Below are 27,958 nucleotides of genomic sequence, written 5' to 3' on the forward strand. Positions count from 1 at the left end.
GAGCCATGTGAGGTGCTAGAATGTGAGATGAGAAGACTCAGCGTAGCCAAGGCACAGTGAGGTTTGCACTGAAGTCCAAGGCATGTCTTGACAGAGCACAAATCATCTCTGGCAGTTGCTTAATGTCTATGAAACTTATTTTCCTTATGAAATGAGAATAACAATGATAAATAATAATTTCAACCTTACAGGTTTGTAAGGAGAATCGAGATGAGGTCTGAGATCATTTTATAAGTGATAAGTGGTGGGGGACTTCCCTGGTGGTCCAGTGGTTAAGACTTTATCTTCCAGCGTAGGGGGGGTGATTGTTCGATCCCTGATTGGGAAACTAAGATCCCAAATGCCTCAAGGCCAAAAAACCAGAACATAAACAACAGAAGTAATATTGTAACAAATTCAATAAAGACTTTAAAGATAGTTCACATCAAAAAAAGTCTTAAAAAAGTAAAGTAAATAAGCTATGATTATGATGATAATGAAGGTGATGAGGATATTTCTCCTCCTTTCTATTAAGAGTTGTGAGAAAAAGCTTCTTTCTGCTCCTTTAGAAATAGAAACTCCAAGGATGCTCTTCCCCTCACCTCAGACATCATCCCTTTGTTTAGGTTTGGTGTGTGTTTAGCAGAACACAGAATGCTCTCAAGGAGCCACGGATGGAGGTGGAAATGAGTATGTGTGGACATGATGTGTTTTGTGAGTCGGCCTGAGTGGAGATCTCCACAAAGAACATGAATGTGGTCAGGTTTTTCAACAATAAAATTACTATGGGTTAATATATGCAAATTGTGTAACCTTATGAATTTAAATCCTAATATTTAATTTTAAATTAGATGATCTGCTTATGTAAGTATCTGTAAAAGTAACTTTTACGTGTAATAAAACAGCAACATTAACCAAATCAGTTTTATATTAAAAAAGCATTCTTTCTTTTAATTGCTTGCTTGGCCTAGAGAACAGTGCCGGTAGTCCCACAATTCGTCCAGGGAAAACAATCACACGGTATAATTATTTTGTGTTTTTTTATTCTGATAAATAGAGAAAAAAAAACTATACAGCATATGAAATAACATGCTGTAAACAACAACTGGAAAAAGTTAAAAGACACTAATATTTGAAAAACTATGTACACATCAAATCTCTATCAAGGAAAGGCTGAAAGATATCAAGTCAAAATTATTGACCAACTATTTTGTTGGTTCCCAATGCCAAGTCCATAATTTTTAGCATCTAGATTAGATACTAATTTCAAATCAGATATACTAAAAGTAAATTCTGATGTCTTCTTAGCTCAGCAAGGAAAAGTTATCCTTGACACTTATTTCCAGCAGCTGGATCTACTTCCTAGATATTTGCAATGAAACTAGAATACTTGTGATAACTATAGTCTCAAAAAATATCCCTAGGGCTGCTTCTACGTTACTACTCTAACATTACAGGTAGAGCATCCCACAGTTCCCAGATAGTATACCCAGATCTTTGTGCAAGTGGCTATGGTGAAGACTGGCAGAAATCAATGTGGATAGAAAGACGATGAAATTAGAAAGAGGCGGGCCTGATGGTGGTAGAAATGCTAAGAGCAAGATCAGGACAATCAACCAGGTCAAGTCAAATCACCCAAATCTTCTGCTGATCAATGTTAGAAGGAAGTAAACTGAAAGGAGTCATCACATGCTTCCAATTAAACTTAAATCTATTTCCTTGCGGTGGTTCCTTGGTGTGTTGTTTCTATTCTAATAAAAACCAGTTGTAGTTTCAAGGGCAAGAGACTTTGCCACTGAACAAGATGCTGTCACCCTTCTTGATTATAAACAGGAATGGATGATCAGCTCGGAACACACTGGGCTCGGGCAGCTGCTTTTCCACAATGTTGCTTCCTGTGGCGGCGGTGGCCTCTGTGCCCTCCTCGGTGACCTCTATGTAAGACTTGTGCATCAGCTTTGATACATACAGACGGCCTCCTGCAGCTATACCAGAGAGATCAGCTCTGGATTCATCAAAGATATCTGTCAGCCCTAGGGCTTCTAAATAGTGCTTGATTTCATAATTCTTCTCTATCTTGAACTGAGGTAGAAACACTTCGACATACTGAGCCTTCATTTTTCTTGGATTGGTCCAGTCCATTAGATTCTGAAAAGTCAGTTTGTTTTCAATCTGTAGAAATAGTTAAAAGGCAATTTAGAACCATATGGTTAAGAAACAGATGAAACAATAGCCTCAGAGGTATATGGTTTTCCATAACAATTCTCTCCTGGATGTTTGCTTGTAAGTATGTGGAAGGGTGCCAGGGGAGTCTGGAAATGGGAAATGATTAAAACAAATGGTTCAAGTACTCTTGAGTGAATCATATGTTTAATTTGCTCTGCTATGACAAGGTGTGGTTTATTTATATTGATATTTCAGGGCATTTCTGTTCTCTGCCCACATATTAACATATATAGACAAAGTGGAACAGTGAGCAAGTGAAGGAATTTGGGAATCAGAGATCATTAGAGGGAGAAAGGAACTCAGCAGTCATTTGAATCAGTGTTTCCTGACCATTTCTGCCTCATGAAAGACATGGAAAATAACATTTGCGCAACTTGTAGAAGTAAACCAATGGGACCCCAGGTAGCCGACAGCAAGGAGACCCGAGCTGTAGCCTCGGTGCTGGTGTGATCAGCATCCCCAGCGCGGCGCCCACACTGGAAGATTTGGATACAAATTGACCCTGCTACTCCACACGTGTGACAACTGCAACTCAAGACAATGTAGGGAGATGTGCCCAAGATGCACAGCCTGGACCCTCAGTGACATAGTGCACGCGTGTGTGTGTGCCCTGTCATGTCCGACTTTGCAAACCCATGGACTGTACCCCACCAGGCTCCTCTGTCCATGAAAGTCTCCAGGCAAGAACACTGGAGTGGGTAGCCATTTCCTTCTCCAGGGGACCTTCCGGACCCAGAGATCGAACCCATGTCTCCTGCTTGACAGGTGGATTCTTTACCACTGAGCCAGCTGGGAAGCCCCTAGTGACAGAGTGAGGGACCACATATATCTTTCCAACACGCTGCCCCAAAGTGACTCACAAATTGAACTCACCAACTCCTTAACACTGAGAATTGATCATAGATTATTCCAGATTTATAATGGGAAAAGTTTTCTTATGAGCATTATTTACAAATCTTGGACTAATAAATGAACAAATGGGTGAGTGACTAATTCTGACAACCTGAAATCTTGAAGCTGATGGATGAGAACACAATCAAGGGTCCTAGACATCTTCCTATTCCCCAGCAATGAGATCAACAGTGGTAACTTACCTGGGACAGGTCATTATCCGGCAGCATTATGTACATGCTTATACCACCATGATATCTGAGCTCAAGAACCTGCATGGATGGATCTTTAATGACAGACAAATTGAACTTCCGTTCTTGATGCATCATGGCCACTGCTTTCCCAGGACACTGAAAGTCAAGTCATTAAAAAAAACAGTTAAAGCCCTCCTTATTTCATGTATCGACCAAATGCAGTGGAACAGTGCTTCAGGCTTTTCTTTCCAGTGGGTTTTCCCCAGCTTGCTGCCAGTGGCGGTCCTACCGGTCCACATCTCGAGTGAAACCAGACTCTGAGAGTAACTACCTGAGTTTTAAACTCACCAACTGTGTGCCCTTGGGAAAGTTACTTCACTGCTCTATGTCTCTACACCTCATCTCTGTAATGGAGGTAAACACAGCCTCTATTGCATAGGATTGTTGTAAAGATTATGTGCCTTACTGTAGCTAACACTTGGAACATTGCCTTGCATTTAGTGTTTTATCTGAAAATGTCTATATTATGTCATGAATAATTATTAAATAGCATTATAATTTCAAGTGATTGCTATAGATTTTTTTCTTATCTGAAGTATTATCCAGGCAAGTGTTATAAAAATTACAGTTTAATAATAGGGTGTTGTAAAGCTTTTTTTTTAATTCCTGTGAAATATTTGACAAATTAACTTGAGGGAAACACAGTATCTCTTATCTTTAGGATATCACTTCTAGATTTAGAAACATAATAGAGATATAATAAACTGTCTTTTCCTAAAAGATATTGTGATCCTGCAAGTTTTTCAGTATTTCTATAAAATCTCCCTTTACGAAAGAATATCCTACAGAGGAGGACAGATAATTTTTACGCTTCAATTATGGGCTCTTCTTCCTCCAGAAAGGTTGTCCTTTTTGACAAAGAATCCAAACCCCAGAAAGAGCACCCATGATGCAGTAAAGGAAGAAGGCGCCTTCCTAGTGAGACAGGCTGGTGCCTTCTCACTGAGTCTGGAGCCATGGGGGCTGAGTGGCAAAGTCTCATTTCCAAGCTAGGGCAGGGAAGATTCCCACAGCTGAGTTATGCTGGAGAAAGATGGAAACCAGACTTCTTAACAAAAGGGTGATTTCACCAATTTTGGATGGAACCAAAGCTGTCAAGTGATATAGATTCTACAGCGTATTATATTATAAGCTATATATTAGAGCTCTATTATAAGGGATATAGTCACGAAGATTATTTTAAACAATGTTATTATACTTTATGTTAATACTTACAGATATTTTATTTGCACATACTCATATTTATTTAAATAAGCCATTATTTAGGAGCAAAATACAAACAAACAAAACCCCACAGACATTGCAGGAAAGAGTCATGCTTCATTTTCATTCATGGAAATGAGTTAACAAATGCAGTCTACCAGAGGAGTTGAAGGAAAGAATGGGGAATAAAAGCTCATTTCCAAATACCATTAACACTGTCAGCCCCAGTGATTAAAATTCTGTGTGTGTGCACTCGGTCACATCCAACTCTTTGCAACCCCATCCACCAGGCTCCTCTGTCCATGGAATTTTCCAGGCAAGAATACTGGTGTGGATTGCCATGCTCTCCTCCAGGGGATCTTCCCTACCCAGGTATCAAACCTGAGTCTCCTGCATCTCCTGCATTGGCAGGTGGATTCTTTACCACTAGCCCCACCTGGGAAGCCCCATTACAATTCTGGGACTGTCTAATATGCTTCATTTTGCAATTACACAGCTAACATCTCTATCAGACAGAGTTATGGTTTATTAGGAGTTAATCGGTTTCAGTTTTTTCACTTAGGATTTTCAAAAGACTTCTATGCCCCTCTCTGTGTTCTCATAGAGGCATCTACATTATAGACTTGCTCCCGAGTTGGGCTCTCCTTAGGACCCTGCAGTCAGGGACACACAGCAGGGCTGGCCGCCCTCCATGCGGGTGCTAAAGGCCACCAAACTCCAAGTCCTTCTGGAGTCTGATCTACTCTGTGCTCAAGTTTCTTCTCCTTCCACCCAAAGCGCTCCTCTCCCCACAGACACGGCCTGCTAGACAACCTCTTACTGCGCATCTCCTCACTTATCAGTCATCTTTGATTTCCAGGAGCTCTCAGCACTCCTGTGTCTAAAACTTCTGATGTGGAAAGATGCAGAAAGAACATTTCAATAGCATTTTCCACTTAAAAATAAAACTATGTTTAAACGTTAAATCTGAATTTCTATGCTTCAACATGAAAAACTGAGGATTGAAAGGAATTTGTTGTTGTTGTTCAGTCACAAAGTCGTGTCTGACTCTTTGTACATCATGAAATGCCACACTCCAGGCTTCCCTGTCCTTCTTTATCTCCAGAGTTTGCTCAGATTTATGTCCATTGAGTTGGTGATGATATCTAACCATCTCATCCTCTGTAATCCTCTTCTCCTGCCCTCAATCTTTCCCAGCATCAGGGTCTTTTCCAATGAGTCAGCTCTTCGCATCAGGTGACCAAAGTATTGAAAGCAATGTTCTAGGTGAACTAATGGAATCACTTGGTTTTACTTGTGAGAAAGACTATGGTTTTAAGGTTCATGTGCTAAGACAAGGCAATTCCTATGAAGCAAGGTAAGAACCCTAACGTGGCATGTCTGACTACAAAGTCTGATGTTTCTACTATACTAAGATTACTGTGTGAAAGTGAAAGTATTAGTCTCTCAGTCATGTCTGACTCTTTGTGACTCCATGGACTGTAGCCCGCCAGGCTTCTCTGTCTGTGGGATTGTCCAGGCAAGAATACTGGAGTGGGTTGCTGTGCCCTTCTCCAGGGGATCTTCCCAACCCAGGGATTGAACCTAGGTCTCCTACATGCAGGTGGTTTCTTTACTGTCTGAGTCACTAGGGAAGCCCTGTAAAGGCATATTATTGGCAAAAATCTTCCTAAATTAAACAGAATTCCATACCTTGGGAGATCTGAAATGGCAACTTTGGGTCTGGTTCTTGGTGAAGGCTGACTCCCACTTGCCTTTGAAGTACACGGCATTCACCAGCACCATCACAGCAGATGAGCTTATGGTACCTTCATGAAAGACATCCCTGATTTTGCCTTTTGAAAAATTGAGGGAAAAAATGTAAATTTTAAAAAGCTAAAGACAAGATGAATATTTTTCTTATCACATAATTAAAATGATCATGATATTAGTAATAATCTGTGATGAATTACTTTGTCCAGCACTTTCCATGTGCAATGCTTTATGTGCAATATTTGGTTTAATTCTCACAAAATCCCTGTAGGAAAGGCACTATTATTATTTCTGTTGCCTGTTGAGAAATCTAGGGCATAGAAAAGTAATTTGTACAAAGTCACATAAAACAGGATTCTGACCCAAGAAGACAATGCTCAGAGACCTTCCCTACTCATAGACACCAAACTGCCTTCATTTATTTGAGGCCATAGCATTCCAAGTATAGTTTAAGGCCATTTCATTGAATGGGCTAATTTCTACATTCCATGTTCATGAAATTTTTGCTAAATGCCTTGCACTATTCTAGATACTGAACAGGATCCTATGGGGTCTTCCCTGGGCAGACCTTCCCCCATAACCTCTTCTTTAGCTCCTCTCTGAAGTGCCTGCTGCTACTGCTGCTGCTAAGTCGTTTCAGTCGTGTCTGACTCTGTGTGACCCCATAAATGGCAGCCCACCAGGCTCCTCCATCCATGGGATTTTCCAGGCAAGAGTACTGGAGTGGGGTGCCACTGCCTTCTCCTGAAGTGCCTGGATAATAGTATTTGATACACATTTGCTGGTGGCACTAGTGGTAAAGAATTTGCCTGCCAATATAAGAGAAGCAGGAGACTCAGGAATATAATGGGTTTCCCCGGTGGCTCAGATGGTGAAGAATCTGCCAGCAATGCAGGAGAGCCAGGTTCAGTCTTTGGGTCGGGAAGATCCCCTGGAGGAGGAAATGGCAACCCACTCCAGTATTCTTGCCTGGAGAATTCCATGGATAGAGGATCCTGGTGGACTACCATCCATGGGATCATAAAGAGTCAGACACAACTGAAGGGACTTAGCATGCCCACATTTCCTGAGTTGTCTTGCGGATGTAAAAACCTCCCCGGAGGATGTTAAGTGCCTAACACAGGAGCCCACAGCCTCAGGCCTCTTGGAGCCTAAGGCCTGAGAATGTGAACCTCTGCGACACCACCCTGGTGCCTCAGCAACAGCCAGAAAATTCTTCATGAGCTGATCACCACTCTGCAACTCCCCGCCTCCCCTGGCTTTTAAAAATGCTTTGCTGAAACTCTTCCAGGAGCTCGGGGCTTTTGGGTCCACCGCATAGACCACTGGCTGGTCCTGCAGTGAACCTTCTCTGCTCCAAACTGATGGTTCAGTTTGTTTGGCTTCGCTGTGTGTTGACCCTGTGAACCTATATTAACAAGTCCAGTGCAGAGGGGGCACCACCTTAATGCAGTTGCAGCATCCTGGGGTCACAGCCCTGTGCTCAGCGTGGGGTGGGAACACTGTGTCTATGGCCAGGCCACCTGCTTGAGCTGAGGGCAAGGTGAGGGCCAGGGAGAATTTCCATAAAGTTGGGACTCTTTATTCAAAACTTGAAAGCTTCGAAGAGCTGACTGTATTTGGGGAAATCCTAACTTATTCTGATTCAATAGGAAGAGTAAGATTGGAAAGGCTGGTGGCAGGAGCCAGATAATTGAGCCTGGAAAGTCTGATAAGAATTTTTTATTATCTTGAAGGCGATGGAAAAGCATTGTTCAGGATTCACTAAAACACAAAAAAGGACATGGTCATGATGGATCAGATTTGCCTTTCTAAAGGATGACTCTGGCAGTGTGCATAGGATTGAAGAGGGGGTGGAGGGAGCGGGGAGGAGGAGGAATAAAACCTAATAAGACCAGGGTAGGTTTATTGGAATATTGGCATCATTTTGAAGTGTTCCTCCAAATAAGTATTGAGTCCATGCCCTCATCACAGTGAGAATAATTATATATAGATTTGCATGAGAAAGGAAAAAAGGGAAATAAATTACTGCTCCAAATAAAGAAAGGTACTAGTAATCTGATACACCAAAATACTTTAACACTAAATGGAAGGCAGGAGGAAAGGGGACGACAGAGGATGAGATGGTGGGATGGCATCACCAACCCAAAGGACATGAATTTGAGCAAACTCCAGGAGATGGTGAAGGACAGGGAGGCCTGGCGTGCTTTAGGGTGGCAAAGAGCCGGACACAACTGAGCGACTGAACAGCATTAGAAAAGTAGTTGCATAGTTTTTGATTTATGAAGAGTATATTTGAAATACATGGTGGCTAATGGTCAAATTAACTCTAGTGAAGTGATGATGATGAGTGAGCAAAAGCAAAACTGAGCCACTGTATTCTTGTTTCCTGGAATAATTATACGCCTTTGAATGTTTGCACTTAAAGGAGCAACTTACGCGTCTCATATTTTTGAAACAGAAACAAACAGCAAATGTGTATATATTGTTCAGAGTATAAGTCAAGGCCATTGCTTAGGTAAGGAAATGACCAGCTTCGAAATCATTGACTAAGGAAACAATAAATAGATTTCAGAGTATAAGTCAAGGCCATTGCTTAGGTAAAGAAATGACCAGCTTCGAAATCATTGACTAAGGAAACAATAAATAGCTTTCAGAGTATAAATCAAGGCCATTGCTTAGGTAAAGAAATGACCAGCTTCGAAATCATTGACTAAGGAAACAATAAATAGCTTTCAGAGTATAAATCAAGGCCATTGCTTAGGTAAAGAAATGACCAGCTTCGAAATCATTGACTAAGGAAACAATAAATAGCTTTCAGAGTATAAATCAAGGCCATTGCTTAGGTAAAGAAATGACCAGCTTCGAAATCATTGACTAAGGAAACAATAAATAGCTTTCAGAGTATAAATCAAGGCCATTGCTTAGGTAAAGAAATGACCAGCTTCGAAATCATTGACTAAGGAAACAATAAATAGCTTTCAGAGTATAAATCAAGGCCATTGCTTAGGTAAAGAAATGACCAGCTTTGAAATCATTGACTAAGGAAACAATAAATAGATTTCTTTATTTGTTTTGTGCTAAACCAGACCATTAGCTGGAACTTCATTTTCAGTTGGAAAGAGACTTGTCAATAAAGAAATATGCTTTTTTGTGGAAGGAACCACCATTGCCAGATATACAATTCTGAAAATGAAGAGAATTTAAAATTAAGTTTATTTTTTTGACAGAGCGTCATAAAAACTATGTGTGTGTACGCTCAGTCGTGTCCGACTCTTTGTGACCCATGGACTGTAGCCCACCAGGCTCCGCTGTTCATGGGATTTTCCTGGCAAGAATGCTGGAGTGAGTTGCCATCTCCTCCTCCAGGGGATCTTCCCAGCCCAGGGATCTAACCTGTGTCTCCTGCATTGGCAGGTGAATTCTTTACCATTGTGCCAACTAGGAATTCCCTGGACAACAACTAGAGCAATTTTAAATAACAGCAATCATTACTTCTGGTAAGCAGGAGCAGTTTCTCATATGTACAAAAGACTCCCAACTTTAAAATTGGGAGTTCTCGATATTCACATATAACTGACAATCTTGCAGATAAACAGGGCATTGCACTCACCATGGGTCTCATTTTCAATCCATTTGTTGATTTTATATCTGGTATCTTCCACATCATTTGTAAAGTCAACTCTTTCCACTTTGGCATTATATAATTTCTCAGCACACTCAATATAGTCCTGTAAATATAAATGATATACAGCTCTATAAGTAATAAACACAGTTTTTGTACTTACAAATCACCACCAACTAAGCACCATAAGAGATATATATTTGAAATTGTCCCCTCATTTCCACTACCTTACTCAAGGACTACGTCCTGCATCAAAGGTGAAGAAATAGGCTGGGAGGGAGGACTGGGGAACTTGAAGTCAAATTGCAGAGCAAGCACACTGAAATGCACTGGGGGAGATCAGCAGGGCTTGTGGCTGATACCACCCCTTAACTTCACCACTCTTTCCACCATGAATATTTCAGGGGCCTCCTACCTCTTGCCCCTTGTTTGTGTCATTCTCTTCCTACTGAAAAACTGTTCAAGAAACCTAGCAGATACCACCTTAATCAAGTGATCAAAGATAACACTGTCAGCAATAGGATTAATCAAAATCCTGCCGGGGGGCAATAAGGATAATATGATGAAAATAAAGCAATACCCGTGATGTTTTCTATCAAATCAGATGGAGGAGTGACCTAAGGAAAGGGTGATCACCATTTTGCAACATATGTGTGTTAGCTGCTCAGTCATGTCCAACTCTTTGCAACCCCATGGACTGTAGCCCTTCAGGCTCCTCTATCCATGGGATTCTCCAGGCAAGAATACTGGAGTGGGTTGCCATTCCTTTCTCCAGAGGATCTTCCTGACCCAGGGATCAAATCCCGGTCTTCCACATTGCAGGCAGTTTCTTTACCGTCTGAGCACCAGGGAAGACTTTTACGACATATAAGAGTATCAAATTGACATTTTGTACACCTTAGATTTACACAGTGTTATATGTTAATTATGTCTCAATACAGCTGGAAAAAATATGACTCTAATTATGAAGAAACATCAAACAAATCACACTGAAGGACATTCTAAAATATAACTAGTCTAAAACTGGACATTATGAATAATCATTGAAAGTGTCAAGATCCTTAAAGTCAAAAAAAAGGCTAGGGAACTGTTCCAAATTGAAAGATACTAAAGATACATACCAACAAAACACAATGCACGATTCTGAAGTAAATTATTTTGCTATGGGATGATGTAATGATGATTGATTAGATGTAAAAGGATCTAAAGATTAGCTGGTAATGATCTAACAGTGTGAATTTCCTGGTTATGATGGTTGCACTGTGGTTATGTAGGAGAATCTCACTGTTTATAGGATTACACCAAAGACTTCAAATATGATTAGGGATTTCCAGTGGTTCAGGAAAAAAATTTTTTCTTCTCTATAATACTTGCAACTTTTCTGTAAGTTTCAGATTATTTCAATATAGCTTTTCTTTTGAAAAGTAGAAGGAAGACCTAATAAGTCTTCTTCACTAATGGACTGTGAAGCTTAGGGAAAAGGAGAAGACAAATTTGACCCAAATACTTGGTGGAAAATTCACTGAGAGAGAACACAGAAGAAAGAGAAGTCAGAGGACAGGAAGGGTGGTACATGAGAGTCTGGAGGTGCCCGCCTGAGGACTGGCAGGAGGCAGGTACAGCCACAGAGCGTACAGAGGCAGGGAGAACAAGGCTAAAGAACTACACACGTTTTGAACACGTGATCTCTCCTTGGGTAAGAAAGTTAACTGAAAATGGAAGATGGCTGAGGACAGAAAGTTTAAAGAACACTAGTGTTTTAGGGATGCCTGGAGGAACGAATATAAACAAAAGAGACTGAGATGAAACAAAGAGACTGAATAGAAAACCAGGAGAAATCAATACCATAAAAACGATGAGAGGGGAAGGTTTCAGGGAACATCATTCATGTTGAATACTATGAAGAGGCAGATAAGATAAAAACTGCAAAGTGTTCATAGCTTAGGTGTCTACATGGAAGGCAGCAGTCAACTTCATAAAAAAGGATTTCAGGGGAGCATTTAACATAGAAGCCAGATTGCAGTGGATTGAGGAGTAAAAGGGGGGTAAATGGACTCCGAGAATACATATTACTCTTTCATTAAGCTGGATTTTTCAAGCTTACATTTTCAGTCTGAGAAACAATAAGATGGGAAGGAGAATCATTAAGCAGCTTTAAAAGAAAAAAAAACTTTAGAAAAAAGGTACCTTGTACATACATTTATATGCTATGAGAAAGAAGAAAGTAGGTTAGTAAAAGCCCAATAAAGAATATTGTTGGAAAGATAACACCAAGGAAGAAGTAGGAGGCAAGAAAGCAGTGGAGGAATTGACTGTTTAGGAAAACTGTTCCCTCTGAAATTGATGGAAAGAGGGGGAAAGATCAGCAAATGGGTTGGGATATGAATCCCGCCTCTATTTTCTTTGTCAAGAAGACAAGACCTTCAGTTGAAAGTGATGGTGGTAGTAAGGGGCTGTTGGGAATCTGAGAGAAGTAGGAGAGTTTTCAGAAACTGCCGTCAGGAATGAAACACCAAAGCTGGCTGTTGGACCCACGAAGAACGTCTGACCGGGACGGCAGGGAGACTGCCACGCCGTGGTGGTAACTGCACACCTCCAGGCTTCCCGCAAGCATTCCCCTGTAGCCCAGGCACAACTGTGAGTGAAGTCACGGCGCTGCTCCCGACTCAGGGCTTTGTTGGGGGAAGAGAATGGGGAAGGAATGGCTGAGAGCAGTTCAGTGTAGGAATAAAGCTAGGCAAGGAGAGAGCTGATACGCTGAGAGAAAGTCGAGAGATCAAGAGAATGAATGACTCAGTGCAGCTGAAGAACAGGTGGAGCAGTGATGAAAGAATGAGACGCACGCGGTGCTGTGACCACACTGGAAAACCGGAGCTGTAGACTTCAGGTCGTTGATGAGTTGCAGGGTGTGGCTCAGGTATCTATAGTGGTGTAGAGAGAAGGTCAGGAAACTGTGGAAGCGGAATCTTCCATAGGGACACTGAGTTTATTCAAAACAGTGGCAGAATCAGGTATGGAATAACATGTACAGCGGTCCTAACCAAGGCACATTTAGCAAGGATTGGGGGAGGAGGGGGAACATGGGGTCAGAGATAGTGGTTGAGTCTTCTATAATACCATACTTTCATATAATACCATACACAGAGACTATTTACATATTATTATCTTTATCAATTCTAGTAGAATATGTATCCTCTTATTTGAACCCATACTCAAATGTGAGTTTAAAAGTGTTATAAGAAGAAATGTAAGCAGCTTGGAGATTATCTATCTTTGTACTGATCTATCTGAAATTTGATGATAGGTACATTTAAATCAAAAGTAGTTTTTAGAATAACTTATTATACTTATAAATGTTTGGGAGAGAAAAAAAAAAAAACAGCTGTCTTGTTTTCGAAGACCTTGATTAGACCTCACCTTTACTGTGCTTCTGGGTGCATTGCAAGGAGAGTCAGAAAAAGGAACACAAAAAACAAGATGCTATAAATAGCACCATGATAGACTCATCAACATCCAGGCTACGGCTGAGGGTCCCTCAGGAAGATAACAGCATCTGTGGAATTGAGACTCAAACCGTGGCTGAACATCATGGTGGCCCCTGTAAAACTTGTGTAGGATACCTTTGGGAGGATTAAAAGCAAAGTGACCTAATGCTTCATAATTGACAGGTTGCCAAACAATTCGGGAGTGGTGCTGGAAAGGGCAAAGAATCTGAGTGGGTGACAGACAGACAAAGCATTAATGACTGGGCGGAACACAGAGAGCTGGAAAAGAAGCCAGCGGAGACCAGCCCAGAGACGTCACGGAGTGGAGTTTTATAGTTGTGTGAGACGTGGAGAATTAAAAGGGAGAACAGACTTCCCCCAGAGAATCGCGGCCACTGTGTCTGCTTAAACAATACTACCAGCTTCTGGTTGTCATAGCAATGATGGGTCAGGCATACCAGCATGCAAGAGTGCGTTCTAGGACTTGCTGGTCTTTGAATGAGGAGAATTCCATGATGAGGGAAATCAGTCTACTGGCCTCAAGTTATTCACCTCCTGCGTTGAGTCTTAGCTGCAATTCTACCACTGGCCAGCCTTACTATGTCTCTTACCAAGAACTCTTTTATAAGTGTGTGCCACATGCTCAGTCATGCCCAACTCTTTGCAACACCATGTCTGTACCCACCAGACTCCACTGTCCATAGGATTAGGTAAGAAAATTGCAGTGGGTAGCCATTCCCTACTCCGGGGATCTTCCTGACCCAGAGATTGAACTCATGTCTCCTGTGTCTCCTGCATTGCAAGTGGATTCCTTCCAAGCTGAGCCATTGGGGAAGCCCCCTTTTATAAGTGATCTTATTGAAAAGATAAGTAACTGCTGGCAGGAGAGATGGAAGGGCACAGCTGAGAAAAAAAAAAAAGGGAGGTGAAGGCACTGGGGATGAAGAACTGTCCTAGAAGACAGAAAACTCAAAGGAAAAGTGAATAGGCTTTTTCTCTGCTGCCCATAGACAACCCTAAATGCACTGTCTGCTCCTCCCACCCCAATTCTAACTCCACATCACTGCCAGTGGACAAGCTTTCTCTGTCTTGGAGCATGTCAATCTAGTGACCCTGAATATGTGTTCACTCAGGTGAAGAAAAGCTGTACTTTGGAAATAAAGTGATAATATTGAGAAGGCATCTGGGAACCTAATTAATAGTGACAGGAAAACAATAGATCACCTTGGTATGGCCCCATGGAAAGGCGCAAGCCTTTATTCATATGATAAATTGGGCAAGACTCAGGTTCATAACAGAAATAACCATCTAACATAGGAGCCTGCACTTACCTTCCGAATATCAAATACTTTTTCTGCAAAAAGTCCATTGGCAATGCTGAGGTCATAATCCTTGTGGGATGTGTTTATATCAGACAGAACTCTTTTCAGTTGAGATTGGAGTCCTGGCTGCTGTTAAAAAGATTTATAAAAAATTATTCTTGGGCTGCAAAGATATGTCTACTCTTTTTACACATGAAATAAAACACGTATAATATTATCATAAAAGAATTTAAAAGCAATGATGCTTATTAAAGCAGGAAACAATGTCACATACATGTAAATTTTTCACCCTTTTTCTCAAAATAGTGTCTGTGATCAAAGTTAATTAAAGGAGTTAGTGAAATAAATAAATAACCTTAAAATAAAACTATTAACAGAAGATAATGAATTTGTCTAATGCATGTACTAAACAATTCATTTTACCAATGTAAGTTGACTGTGAATATCAAAGCATAAAACGCAAACATTTAGTTCCATGCTATCTTGCCAAATTTTAGCTAACATGTAAGTAAAATACTGGCTTACTTGATAATTTACAAGTAAATTATCAAAAATTGTATCTGGAATACCCACAATACAGAAATCTGAAACAGACATGATCCTTTGCTTTAAAGGGGAGAGAAAATAGAAATATATTAGTGAGATGGGGATTTTTATAAATTGAGTCTTACAGTCTCTTTCTCTAGAAGAACATATTGTCTTTACCTGAGTATCAGAAGAGTTTCCATGTCTTGAGAAGGTATTAAAGTGAAGCACCTGTAAACAGGCAACAAGGAAAGCAGTCAGCAAGTAGTGGCAAACAGGAGGAGAACTAATAAAAAATAAAGTGGAGATGTCACTGCTGGTGGCTGTGTTTGTGAGTTTGTTTGTTAGCACATAGGGCGGCAATGAACTGTGCAACTGTCCTATTGATGTGTTTAGAATAAGACTATTCATTGGGGAAAGTATCACAAACTGGGAGAATTCATAAATCAATGGCTACAAAGTGAAATATGTCTAATAATTTTGGTTTGCTCATTCTTGGGGATCAATTTAATAATCACTCACTGATTAAACCTGAACCAGAATCAAAAATAGTCTCATAAAAAAAAAGAAAACTTTGTTTAATGAAACAGGCGGCAAGATTGGGGTTAACTACATATACACCAAGACATAAAAGCAAGAGATTTCCCTGGTGGTCCAGTGGCTAAGACTCTCTACCTCCAGTGCCAGGGGTCCAGGCTTGATTCCTGGTCAAGGAACTAGATCCCGAGTGCCACAACTAAAGCCTGGTGCCACCAATTAATAAATAATTTTTAAGACATTATAAAACCATAAAAAGGAAAACTAGTTATTGAGTATCTAGCAAATATTAAATAGGAAGCAAAATTGGGATTTGCTAGATATAATTTTTGATCCTGCAATTATTTGAGAGGCTTCCCTGGTGGCTCAGTGGTAAAGAATCTTCCTGCCATGGGTTTGATCCCTGAGTTGGAAAATCCCTTGGAGAAGGAAATGGCAACCCACTCCAATATTCTTGCTTGGGAAATCCCATGGACAGAAGAGCCTGGCAGGCTACAGTCCATGGAGTGACAAAGAGTTGGACATGACTGAGTGACTAAACAAACAAAAAAAATTACTTGAAATTGAGCAGTTTGGGGTTTCCTTTTTCAGCATGGCTCTCAATAACCCCATTATTCTAATAATTGTTCCTATGCCCATCTTGATTTCTTACTACACTTTATCTGCCTTTTTCCAGGCCCTCTGTCTCTGGGATCTGAAATGCAAAACAACTCCATTAATAGGAAGTAATAAAATGTGCCATGCGTGTGACAATCACTCGTGCAGCTGTCTGGGACAGACTGAGTGCATCCTGCCTCCTCGGCACGGGTGGGCAGTGCGCGGAGCAGCATTTATCTTATATTCCCCCGGCCAATCGTCTGAAAGATCTAAATAACTGCCAGGCAATGGTGGATTTGTTCTATTGTCTCGGTTTGTGACTCTCAGAATCTCATTGGTTGAATTTTCTGTAGAAAGATGTAGCTTTGCCTAGAGGGACCTTTCGGGCTTTGTGTGTGAGGAGTTGGAGTAGGGAGAAGGTTGGAAGGTCTGTTCTGATGCAGGGTAAAGAGACACGTATGGGAATTTAACTAAACCAATGTTGCTATCAGGGCCTCTGTGAGGGATTTCTACTTCAAAGCCTCACACCCCTAATTATAGCACCATCATATTGGCTTGGGGAGAATGGAACTGCTCAGAAAGGGATATGAAAACTTATAAAGGCTACTAGTATCATTGTTAGTCTTAAAATGCCACAAAGAATTGGAACCTAACTTCAATTTCTACATCCTCAATCTAGGATGATACTATGAGATGGAATGAGAGAGAAGGCAAAGTCTACAAGGCAAATTTGATATACACATTAGTTCTATTCACAAATGGGGTCTTTGCAGACATCAAGGACTATGCCTAGAAGCCTGGGTGTCATTTTTCCCCTAGTTCTAGGCAGTTGTGGGGCAGGAAGAGCATCAACACCCTTTCTCATCCTTCAGGGCCTTCAAGGATATTGTGGTTACCTCTTCCCAGCTGATCCAGTTGACTAGAATATTCCAGGGTTCGTAATTCTGCCTCATAGTTTTGTGGTCAGTTTCACTGTGACTGTGATTCATTGACAGAACACTGAAATTACCAATTTAAGAGACTTCCCTGAATGTCCAGTGGTTAAGGCACCCCCTTCCAATGTGGGAGCTGCAGATTCCACCCCTGGTCAGGAAACTACAACCCCACATGCCTCATGTGTGGCCAAAACACATAAAATAGAAGCAATATTGTAACACACTCAGTAAAGACTTCACAAAAGGTCCACGTCAAACAAAAAAATCTCAAAAGAAATTGCTAATTTGTCACTAAGAAAGGAAGGTTCAACAAGGACCCTCCTTCCCATGGAGTTTATTTTGTAATTACCAGAGGAGGAAACAAAAGAATGAGTTTTATTACTTGGATTATGTTATTATAGGGCTTCCCTGGTGGCTCAGATGGTAACGAATCTGCCTGCAGTGCAGGAGACCTGGGTTCGATCTCTGGGTTGAGAAGATCCCCTGGAGAAGGGAAAGGCGACCACTCCAGTGTTCTTGCCTGGAGAATCCCCAGGTACAGAGGTACTGGTGGGCTGCAGCGCATGGGGTCACCAAGAGTTGTTTTTCCAGTTCTGACTGATTTGTGACATTCGTGGTAAAAGCTTACCTCTCAGCACCCCCAGAACTGTAAAAGGAAAAGTTGCAAAGGAAGTCTGTATGGTCAGTCACCTCAGTACGAGATGGAAAGAAGCTCTAGCCAGCTTTTGTTCACTGAACTTGAACTTGGGCGGCCCCGTTGCATATTTCCTTTCTAAAATAAGCCCTGGAAGTTGGAGGGTCCATTTCTATCATCTTTGAGAAAGATTTAACCAAGAGAAGGCTGAGAAAATTCTGAAAGTCATATTGATTGTTATGTAATGCTATCTTTAGTAAAATATATATGGCTTTGTGGAAAAACATTTTGAATGGTGTCTGCTCCTCTGAGTTCTAAACCTTTGACTCACTACCTCATAAAAACAACCTAGTAATTAACTTAATTAACTGAAGCTTAGCAAAGAGAAAGGAATCTTCTCTTCTTTTTGACCAAAATTTCTGTCAGACTAACTTTTTAAATTTCCTGTAGCTGTCTTTAAAAAAAATTCCCCAAGGTCACCATTGGATAGATCGGCTATTTGAGAATATGTGGATGTACCAGAAACAGACTCACTTGCTTCTGAAACATTATGTTTTTTAAATAATGAATGGAAATCTTTTTTTATTAGTTGTTAGATTGATTTTTCCAAAGCCAATACCTGTATTTATTAAAATATTGACTTCAAGATAAGTGAAGCTTTATGGTAATGTACTTTGAGCTACCTTTCAGTTTGCTGACTTTAGGGCTCCTCCTCTTGGGGATATTTGGTGGTGTCTAGGGACACTTTTTATGGCACCCACTCCAGTACTCTTGCCTGGAAAATCCCATGGGCGGAGGAGCCTGGTGGGCTGCAGTCCATGGGGTCGCTAAGAGGGACTGAGCGGCTTCACTTTCACTTTTCACTTTTCACTTTCATGCATTGGAGAAGGAAATGGCAACCCCCTCCAGTGTTCTTGCCTGGAGAATCCCAGGGACGGGGGAGCCTGGTGGGCTGCCATCTATGGGGTCGCACAGAGTCGGACACGACTGAAGCAACTTAGCAGCAGCAGCAGCAGCAGGGACACATTTTATTTTCACGATGGGGGAGAGGTGTGCGGATGACGTCCAAAAGGAAAGGGCCGGGGGTGCTGCAAAACCTCCTGCAAAGCGCAGAACAGCCCCTCACAACAAAGAATTCTCTGACCCAGAAGGTCAGTAGAGCCAAGGTTGAGAAACTCTGCTTTAGAATAAGACCTTCCTGAGTTTACTAGCACAGAGATGATGTGACAACCCCTGCATAAAACCGGGGAAATGATGCCAACTCCAGGGTTACTGTGAGCATCAAATAAGATACGCGAAGAGCTTATCCCGGAGCCTGACCCTGATGGAGTTCCCAGCTGGCTGTTGTTATCATTGCGTTAGCATGAGGTGCTCAGCGCACCAGTTAGGAACCACTCCAGCTCTGGGACAGCAGCATTCTTAGAGTCTGTTGTTATTCCCTAGCATCAGTTACTGGTGGAGCAGTCCAGAGAGCGAAACAAGTCTTTCCAGCTTGCCTGACTGCACAAATAGCCCTCAACACGTACTTCAGTGTGAGAGGTCACAGCAGGGATCCTGTCCCTCTTGCGCTGGTTTATGAACTAAAATAATGGGAGGGGTCGGTGGGCAGAAGGTTGGGCATCGAAGTTTCAACATGCAGCTGGGCCCTGGTATCTCACCTGCTGCTGACCCACTGAATTTCAATGGCAAATTCCTGAGAGAAGGGAGAGAAACCATGAGCTTTTTGCCTCCCGGCAGTCTCGCTCAGGGTAGTGGGCAGGAGTGAGTTAATAAGCTGTTTCTAAATGTGGTGGGGAAGGTGATGCTGGCGACAATGTGACAAGCATCCTGGTGGGCTGTGATCATCCAGGCTGCACTATTATGTCATTTGGGGCAGGTCACCGTGCCTAAGCTAGGACTTCACTGGCGTTTCTTTCTAGCTCTTCCTTCTCATCCATATTACTCAGGTGTGTGTGCATGCTCAGCCCTGTCTGACTCCTTGTGACCCCATGGACTGTAGCCTACCAGGATCCTCTTTCCATGGGATTTTCCAGGCAAGAACACTGGAGTGGGTTGCCATTCCCTTCTCCAGAGGATCTTCCCGACCCAGGGATTGAACCGGGTCTCTTGCATCTCCTGCATTGGCAGCAGGGTCTTTGCCAGTGAGCTGCCATCACTCAGGCTGAGGCTCTCTCCTTTCATGTGCGCCTGGAACGTCCATCAGAGCTCAAGCGAGGCCCCATCCCCTAGTTTCTGGTTCAGTAGGTCCGAATCCGAAGATTCCACATTCCTCCTGAGATCTCCAGGTGAAGCTGGCATGGGAAACACACTTTGAAACCCACACTAAGGCACAGTATCAAAGCTGCAGTTCTGGAAAGGTTCCAGCTTAAAGAGCAGGGGTTGCAAGCTGCATTCTTTCCTCCCCTGGACGGGGTCCACTGAGAGGTCTTCCTTTACATGAGACCATTGCAGTGCAATATTCTCTTGGGAAAAACTGTTTGCCCTGATGATCAATTACAAAAGTCGTGGTTGGTGATGCAATCAAGACTGACCTTATCAATCTGAGAAGCACAGTCACCCCTCGCACCCAAACGAACCAGGGCCAGGGCAGTGAAGAGGCTCAGAGAGGAAAAGAACATGTTTTCACCCCCTTGACTGCTGTCCATCTCTCTGAACAGGTTGAAGCAAAAGCCCGCGTCTGCTGCTGCGAGGGAGGCCATGGTGAAACGGAGTACAGCCTAGAGAAGGAGAAAAGAAAGAGCTCCGAGTACGTTTTCTGTGGATATTACGGGGTTTCCTTTTTTAATTAGAGTATAATTACCTTACAATGATGTGTTAGTTTCTGCTGTACAATAATGTGCATGCTAAGTCGTTTCAGTCATGTCTGACTCTTTGCAACCCCATGGACTGTAGCCCGCCAGGCTCTGTCCATGGGATTCTCCAGGCAAGAATACTGGAGTGGGTTGCCATGCCCTCCTCCAGGGGATCTTCCTGACCCAGGGATCAAACCTGCATCTCTTATGTCTCCTTCATTGGCAGGAGAGTTCTTTACCACTAGCACTACCTGGGAAGCCCTGAATCAGCTGTCGGTATACATATATCCCCTCCCTCCTGAGTCTCCTTCCCACCGACCCTGTTCCACCCCTCCAGGTTATCACCGAACACCAAGCTGAGCTCCCGTGCTGTACAGGAGCTTCCCACTAGCTGTCTGTTTTACACATGGTGGTCTACATATGATTTGTATATTCATTCGTTTTTTTAAGTCCAAGGCTTCATTTCTTCAACCTTGGATGTAACTATCAAATAACTCACAATAAAAAGGAAAAGTTCTTTTGGCCCAGTATTCTTGCTATCAAAGCTCTAAGACTCTCTTCTGGCGACAACACTATGACACCTTTTTAAAACAACATTGATCTTTTTTAGCACGACGTTTCTATATTTCTGCCTGTGCTCTCATATTCACAACCAGGCACAGTCTCACTGTTCCTGGAAGTGGAACTTCCAGCTTCAGTGATCTTTGATAATTCTGAGTCCCAAGCAAACACATTTCTAGGGCCTACTATTTCTCAAATCTCCCAGATTCCTAAGCTGAAATATAGCGGGAATGCTGTCGTTGCTGTCGTTGTTTAGTTACTCTGCGACTCCCTGGACAGTAGCCTGCCAGGCTCCTCCATCCATGGGATTTCCCAGGCAAGAACACTGGAGTGGTCTGCCATTTCCTTCTCGGGGAGACATTCCCAACCCAGGGTGGGAACCCACGTCTCCTGCGTTGGCAGGTGTATTCTTTGCCGCTGAGCCACCATGGAAGCCCCAGAAGTGTTATTACAGTGAAACAAATTTTACATTAGACAGTCTATTCAAGGGACTATATTTCAGGAAGAAAAATTGTGTGTTACATTCTCTCTCTTCAAATAATTTTCAAGACTTCATGTTGATTGCCAAAAAATCATAGTATTTAAATGAAAGTAATCACTCTTAGGAAAGTAACTTCAAAAGCAAAACCATAATAATTCTTTCCAAATATTTACAGAGGAAACTACATTTAATAAAGCATTGTGGGCACATTAACATATTGATACAAATCCTCTTCAGGGACCTACCTGAGTGGTCCAGTGGGGGTCTGAAAGCTATTTGGTAATTTCATAATCCAAAATACAAAAACACACTCTTCAGTATATTTTTCCTCAATCAGGTCCCAACTGTTCTTGTTGTTTTATAAATGCAACTTTTACTATTTTACCCCTAGGTGGGAAAGGGACGTTTCATGTTTTTAAAAATTATTCTTTAAATCAGTTTCTAAAAAAGCACTAACCACAAAATTTTATTTTCTAATTTTTTAGTCATCCTCTTGACTTCACAAAACTGTTGTCGTATTGAAGAGAAGAGAAACTACACAAGAATGTGTTCATTCAAACAATTAAGTACATATTTTTAGGGCTTAGGTAAATTCTGTGGCAGAGAAACCATACTAGATAAATAATCGTTACAGAGAAACATCAGCCAAGAGCTTCTTAGATCTAGTCATTCTCAAGCAATAGCTTTTAAAATGATAAACTGCTCTAGGTAATATACAGTTACATGTACTCGTACAGACATGTTCATACTCTATGCAAATAAATGCCAAGAAGTATGTTCCACTGCACATCATTGCTTTTGTTTTTTTCTTTTTCTCTATGCAAGTGCTTTGTAGTTTCCAGAAATGAAAGTAAGTTTCATTCCCCTCATCTGATACAAAGACTGAATCCCACTGGCAAATAAGTACCAATATATATGGCTGAATTACTTGTTTTTCACCCTAAATTTCCATCAGATGACATATAATTAATATTGGAAAATTAACATGCTACCAAAACTGATTTTCTTTCTCCTATAATTTCTTTTTCCAGTAACTTTTTAAAAAAATTAAACACACAAAAATATAATTAAATGTAAACAAGTCATCAACAAATGCCCAGCGATTTGGGTCCCAGTTAAATAACTAAACTGAAGAGGAAAATTAATTACATCAAGCTACAGAAGAAGGTATCAGCATGGTGCTCCCCACTATGCCACTATCCAGGTGCAGCAATGAAGGAAAATTCTTTTTAAATCATACAGAAACTTAACTTTAAATTAATCTTTTATTTCACTAAAACTGCAAAAATACTTACAAAACTAATATATAGATATGGAATTAATTTATAATTTTCAAGTTAACATGAATCAAATACTTATGAAGGTCTTTAAATCCTAAAGAGCAAACTTAAGGATGTCAAAGTCCAGGGAAGACTGAAGCCTATTTACTTACTTATGGTACATTTCAACTTGAAAATTTTTTTTATTCCTTGCTTTCTTTGTTAACATACTTTTTGTGTCAGACCAAAAAGAATAGATATGTTCTCAGTAAAGCTTTTTAAAAGTCTAATTAAAAAGTAAGAAAAATAAATTTTAAAGCATGAGAAAAACCAGGGACAAACACTTTCAGTAAAACATGAAATTATATTGAAAATATTTCATGAATCTAAGCTTATTATACCAAATTGATAAATTGTGTGCCTTATTGTTTGATCAAAATATTATTTCTTCTTATTATAATTCTGTCTGCACAAGAAAAAGTAACCATGTTTCATGGTACATTACTGAGGGGAAAAAAGCCTCCTGTTTTTACTGAACTAAAGTACACATAGAGGAAAAAATTGAAACTACAGTTGAACAGACTTAATTTTTACTCTTATCATGTAAGTCAAATGTAATACATTCAAATCTTTCCATTTTTTTCAAAAACATACTTTAAAATTTTGATAAATTCCTAATCAAATAAGTTGAGATACACAATTAAACCAGAATTCAATTCTAATGTGAAGAATGTGTATACGCCAACATATAATGCCTTAAATAAGAACATCAGAAATATAGAATTTTAGACTTGTCCATAATTCCCTTATCCTGTTTCTCTTCTCCAAGATGGGACGTGATGTGTTGGGTGGTCTTGGATGCCCTCTGAGTGGCAGGCGCCCCTATCCTCGGTACCCCAGGGTAAGCGGCTGCAGACAAGCCCCAAGACAGAGAAGCTGGAAGGAGGGCGGACCCAGGGCCACACTGAGGGACGGGTTCTCGGCAGAGTCGCACTCACTGCCCTCTCTCCCCACCCACACTGCTCTCTGTCTCTGTGTCTCTGTGTCTCTCTGTGTGTGTGTGTCTCTCTATCTCTCTCTGTCTCTCTGTCTCTCTCTCTCTGTCTCTCTGTGTGTCTCTCTGTCTCTGTCTCTCTCTTGTAAGCTGTCTGGCCAGACTTTAAGTTCTGAGCTTTGGAAATATTTACCTTACTCTCTTCATAGAGGAAGTTAGCCACTGGTTGGATGAGTCTGAAAGAGTCTTGCATTACTCTGAAATATAAAGCCTCTGACTCAGACACTCCCTACTTCCTTTTGTAATGATCATGATAATTTTAAATAATGTAATTAAAATGGAGTTATGTTCAGGCACTTTATAGTGCAAATTCAAAGAAGTGTGCAGAGTATTAGCTACAGACTGGATTCAAAACAGTCAAAACAGATACTTTCTAATGAATCCAAGCCTAGCATGAAATCTATTTAATTTGATGTGAGCCCCGCGCAGTCCTTTCCTATGGTATATGGTGGTTCGAATGGTATTTTGGGGCATGGAATGGCGTACTTGCCATATGCACTCACTGATTCGTGCTGTGTTTGCTCAGCTCCTCACCTTTGAGGAGCTGTGTTCCAGTGAGTAGAGCTGTCGTGGAGGAGCAGCAGGCAGTCCAGAGAAGAGAAGAAAGCAAGTTACTGGAGGGCAGAGAGAGCGCGACAGAGACGTTGCTCTGGCCGGGACCCGAGGATTTGCTGTGCTCAGGGGAAGTAGGTGAGTGGACTCTTTCAGAACGAAGAGGGTTTTACTCTACATAGTGGTTTTTGTTGGTTTTTTGTTTGTGTTTTTGTTTTTTGCTATGAACCATTTTTCGTTTTTAAAGTCTTTATTGAATTTGTTACAATATTGCTTCTGGTATATGTTTTGGTTTTTTGGCCACCAGACCTGTGACATCTTACCTCCCCAACCAGGGAATGAAGCCACAGCCCCCGTATTGGAAGGCGAAGTCTTCACCCCTGGAGTTCCAGGGAAGTCCCCACAGTGTCTCAGACCTTGCGTTACACATTATTTATACATTCTTACCCTCCCAGCCTCATCTTCAGCGTATGTTTTCATTCTAAAGTGGAATATCCTGACCATTTGAAGTCTCCTAAGACGAATATCCTCTCAGAGGGACAGATGTGTTTGAACATATTGAACAAGATGGAGAGTATCTACCTCCATCGTAAGAGGAATATGTTACTGATGAAAACATTAAAACAAAAAATAAGAAAAAGTAAAATGATTAACTCCAGAGAGAACAAGGTTGCACAGGGAAATGCATACCATACTACACTTTATAGCTGGGCTGTGAATAATGTTCTCTTAGTTGTAATGATTTCAATGGACTTCCTTGGTGGCTCAGCGGTAAAGAATCTGCCTGCCAGTGCAGGAGACACAAGTTCAATCCCTGCTTAAGGAAGATCCCCTGGAGAAGGAAAGGGCAACCTGCTCCAATATTCTTATCTGGGAAATCCCATGGACAGAGGAGCCTGGTGGGCCATGGTCCACAGGGTCTCAAGGAGTCAGACATGACTTAGTGACTAAACAACAGCAGTGATTTCAATGCTGAGTACTGAGCTGAACGAGATTGCGGGTGTATCGATACCGTAGGGTATTAGGAGCAGGTGGAAGGCGACGGGATGGGGAACTGGACGTCCAAGGAGTCCACTGTCCTTCCGTGAAAGGAAGGCGACAGACAGTCTCTAAAAGCAAAACAAAAAAGTCACCTTAGCTTGTTATTTGGATGTCTGGAAAGATACAAGAAGCAACACCAAAAGCGATTGAGGTTGGAGATAAGTATCCACCCATGAAACCAACCCAACAATCAACCATGCTTCAGTACAGTGGCTTCTTTTCTTTAAAAAGCAGTGGGGAGAATTGTTCCCGTTGAGTGAGAGTAGAGTGGGAGGGGGAGAGTGGAGGAGCCTGCTGCTTTGCATGACAAGCTGTGTGGTCTGCTTTTGACTCCCTCACCACCTAGATCATAATAAACTCAGAATAAATGAAGGATAAAATAATGGCTCTGGATTAAATCTCAACTTGGCAACTCACTGTGCTGTGTGACTTTGAGCAAGTAACTTAATTTCTCTGAGCCCCCATTTTCTCATCCATAAAATAAGAGTTCATATCAATTATATTATATTCACATTTTTATTTAAAATATGTATGTAATATATTACATGCTTAGGTTTTACATACACATATATGTATGTGTATGTATATATGCCTGCCTACTTGTGCTATGCTTAACCATGTCTGACTCTATACCCCATGGACTGTAGCCCACCGGGTTTCTCTCAATGAGATTCTCCAGGCAAGAATACCGGAGTGGGTTTTCATTTCCTTCTCCAGGGGATCTTCTTGACCCAGAGGTCAAATCCGTGTCTCCTGTGTCTCCTATGTATTCATATAATCACCAGCACAATATTCAATGCAGGGTAAGTCCTCACTAATTTTAATTTCAGGGACTTCCCTCTAGCTCAGATGGTAAAGAATTTGCCTGCAATGCAGGAGACCTGGGTTCAATCCCTGGGTCAGGAAGATCCTCTAAAGAAGGAAATGGCAACCCACTCCAGCATTCTTGCCTGGAGAAATCCATGGACAGAGGAGACTGGTGGGCTACCTTCCATGGGGTCTCAAGGAGTCGGACGTGACTGAGCGACTAACACACACACACAGTTTTAATTCTCCCCTACCTGCCCTCCACCCGCACTTTGCCTTTGTTACATTTTATTGTATATGTTAATACCATATAATGTAAGAAGTCAGATCACTTCAGCAGTTTTCAAGTAGGATTTTACCCTCCAAAATCAGGAAGTTCATCTCTCTAGTGTGTTATCTCCCTTCCTAAGGCAGATAATACAATGGCTTCTTCACAGGGATTTTTGTCACAGGAGGAGTGTGGAGAGCCTTTAGGAATAATGAGCAGCTGTGAGTAAAAATTCCAGAACTAACACAGTAGACAGAGAACCCAACTGGAGGTGGATCTGTGGAGGCAAGGACCCAGGTTACCCACTGGTCCTCGCTTACCTGGGATTTTCCTGGTTTTAGCACTGAAAGTCCTGCCTCCAAGGATTCCCCTCAGTCCTGGTGTGGCGTCCACTAGAATGCATCCTCTCCTTTCAGATGAAGGGTTTCCCAGAGCTTCTCCTGAGACCAAGGTGTATCTAGTTCACCCAAAGCTCTGCTCACACCAGGTCACGGTCACTCAATCCAAACTATCGTAAGACACCCAGAACATATTCTGAACACCCAAAACTCATCTTCATCTGCTCACTGATGCCCAAAATCACCATGCAGGGGACCTGAAGTCCCACCCCACAGTTAGAAGTAATGCCTAGGGAACCAAATAAGTCAGGAAGAAAAGAATGCACACAACAGGAGTTCCCTGATGAAATGGCCCAACCTAGTAGCCACGTATGGACGTGAGAGGTGGACCAAAAAGAAGGCTGAGCACCAAAGAATTGATGCTTTTGAACTGTGGTGCTGGAGAAGACTCACAAGAGTCCCTTGGACTACAAGAAGACCAAAGCAGTCCATCCTAAAGGAAATCAGTCCTGAATATTCATTGGAAGGGCTGAGGTTGAAGTTGAAACTCCAATACTTTGTCCGCCTAATGCGAAGGATTTACTCACTGGAAAAGACTCTGATACTGGGAAAAATTGAAGGCAGGAGGAGAAGGGGGTGACAGAGGATGAGATGGTTGGATGGCATCATTGACTCAATGGACATGAGTTTGAGCAAGCTCCGGGAGATAGTGAAGGACAGGGCAGCCTGGCGTGCTGTATGTAGTCCATGGGGTCACAAAGAGCCAGACGGGACTTAGCGACTGAACAACAGCAAAAGCAAAACTGGGTTCTTAAGGGTGCTGACTTACACTGGTGGGCA

The 27,958-nt window shown here is 41.7% G+C and overlaps 1 protein-coding gene across 2 annotated transcripts; it reads right to left on the reverse strand.

Moving 5' to 3' along the window:
- Positions 1 to 1,752: 1,752 nt before the first annotated feature.
- On the reverse strand, positions 1,753 to 20,664 carry SERPINB7 (serpin peptidase inhibitor, clade B (ovalbumin), member 7). 2 transcript variants are annotated; one of them, XM_010854730.1, is made up of 7 exons: positions 20,497 to 20,664; positions 15,443 to 15,493; positions 14,747 to 14,863; positions 9,919 to 10,036; positions 6,246 to 6,388; positions 3,300 to 3,446; positions 1,753 to 2,151 (listed from the first exon to the last, which is right to left on the reverse strand). In XM_010854730.1, exons 1-7 carry the CDS (start codon positions 20,662 to 20,664, stop codon positions 1,753 to 1,755), a joined length of 1,143 nt encoding a protein of 380 aa, XP_010853032.1. The 2 variants fall into 2 exon arrangements, with proteins under 2 accessions (XP_010853032.1, XP_010853033.1); XM_010854731.1 differs by lacking the exon at positions 15,443 to 15,493.
- Positions 20,665 to 27,958: the final 7,294 nt, after the last annotated feature.

The sequence above is a fragment of the Bison bison genome, unplaced genomic scaffold, assembly GCF_000754665.1.
Source record: "Bison bison bison isolate TAMUID 2011002044 unplaced genomic scaffold, Bison_UMD1.0 scf7180017864349, whole genome shotgun sequence".
NCBI classification, from domain to species: domain Eukaryota; kingdom Metazoa; phylum Chordata; class Mammalia; order Artiodactyla; family Bovidae; genus Bison; species Bison bison.

What these genes read in the sequence shown, in the direction of transcription:
- SERPINB7 (XM_010854730.1), bottom strand. Translation starts at nt 20,664, where the DNA reads ATGGCCTCCCTCGCAGCAGCAGACGCGGGCTTTTGCTTCAACCTGTTC. An exon ending in GAAACTCTTCTGATACTCAG is followed by an intron (nt 14,864 to 15,442) that starts GTAAAGACAATA and finishes TTTTAACAGCAG; the next exon opens with CCAGGACTCCAATCTCAACT. An exon ending in GCCATTTCAGATCTCCCAAG is followed by an intron (nt 3,447 to 6,245) that starts GTATGGAATTCT and finishes CTTGACTTTCAG; the next exon opens with TGTCCTGGGAAAGCAGTGGC.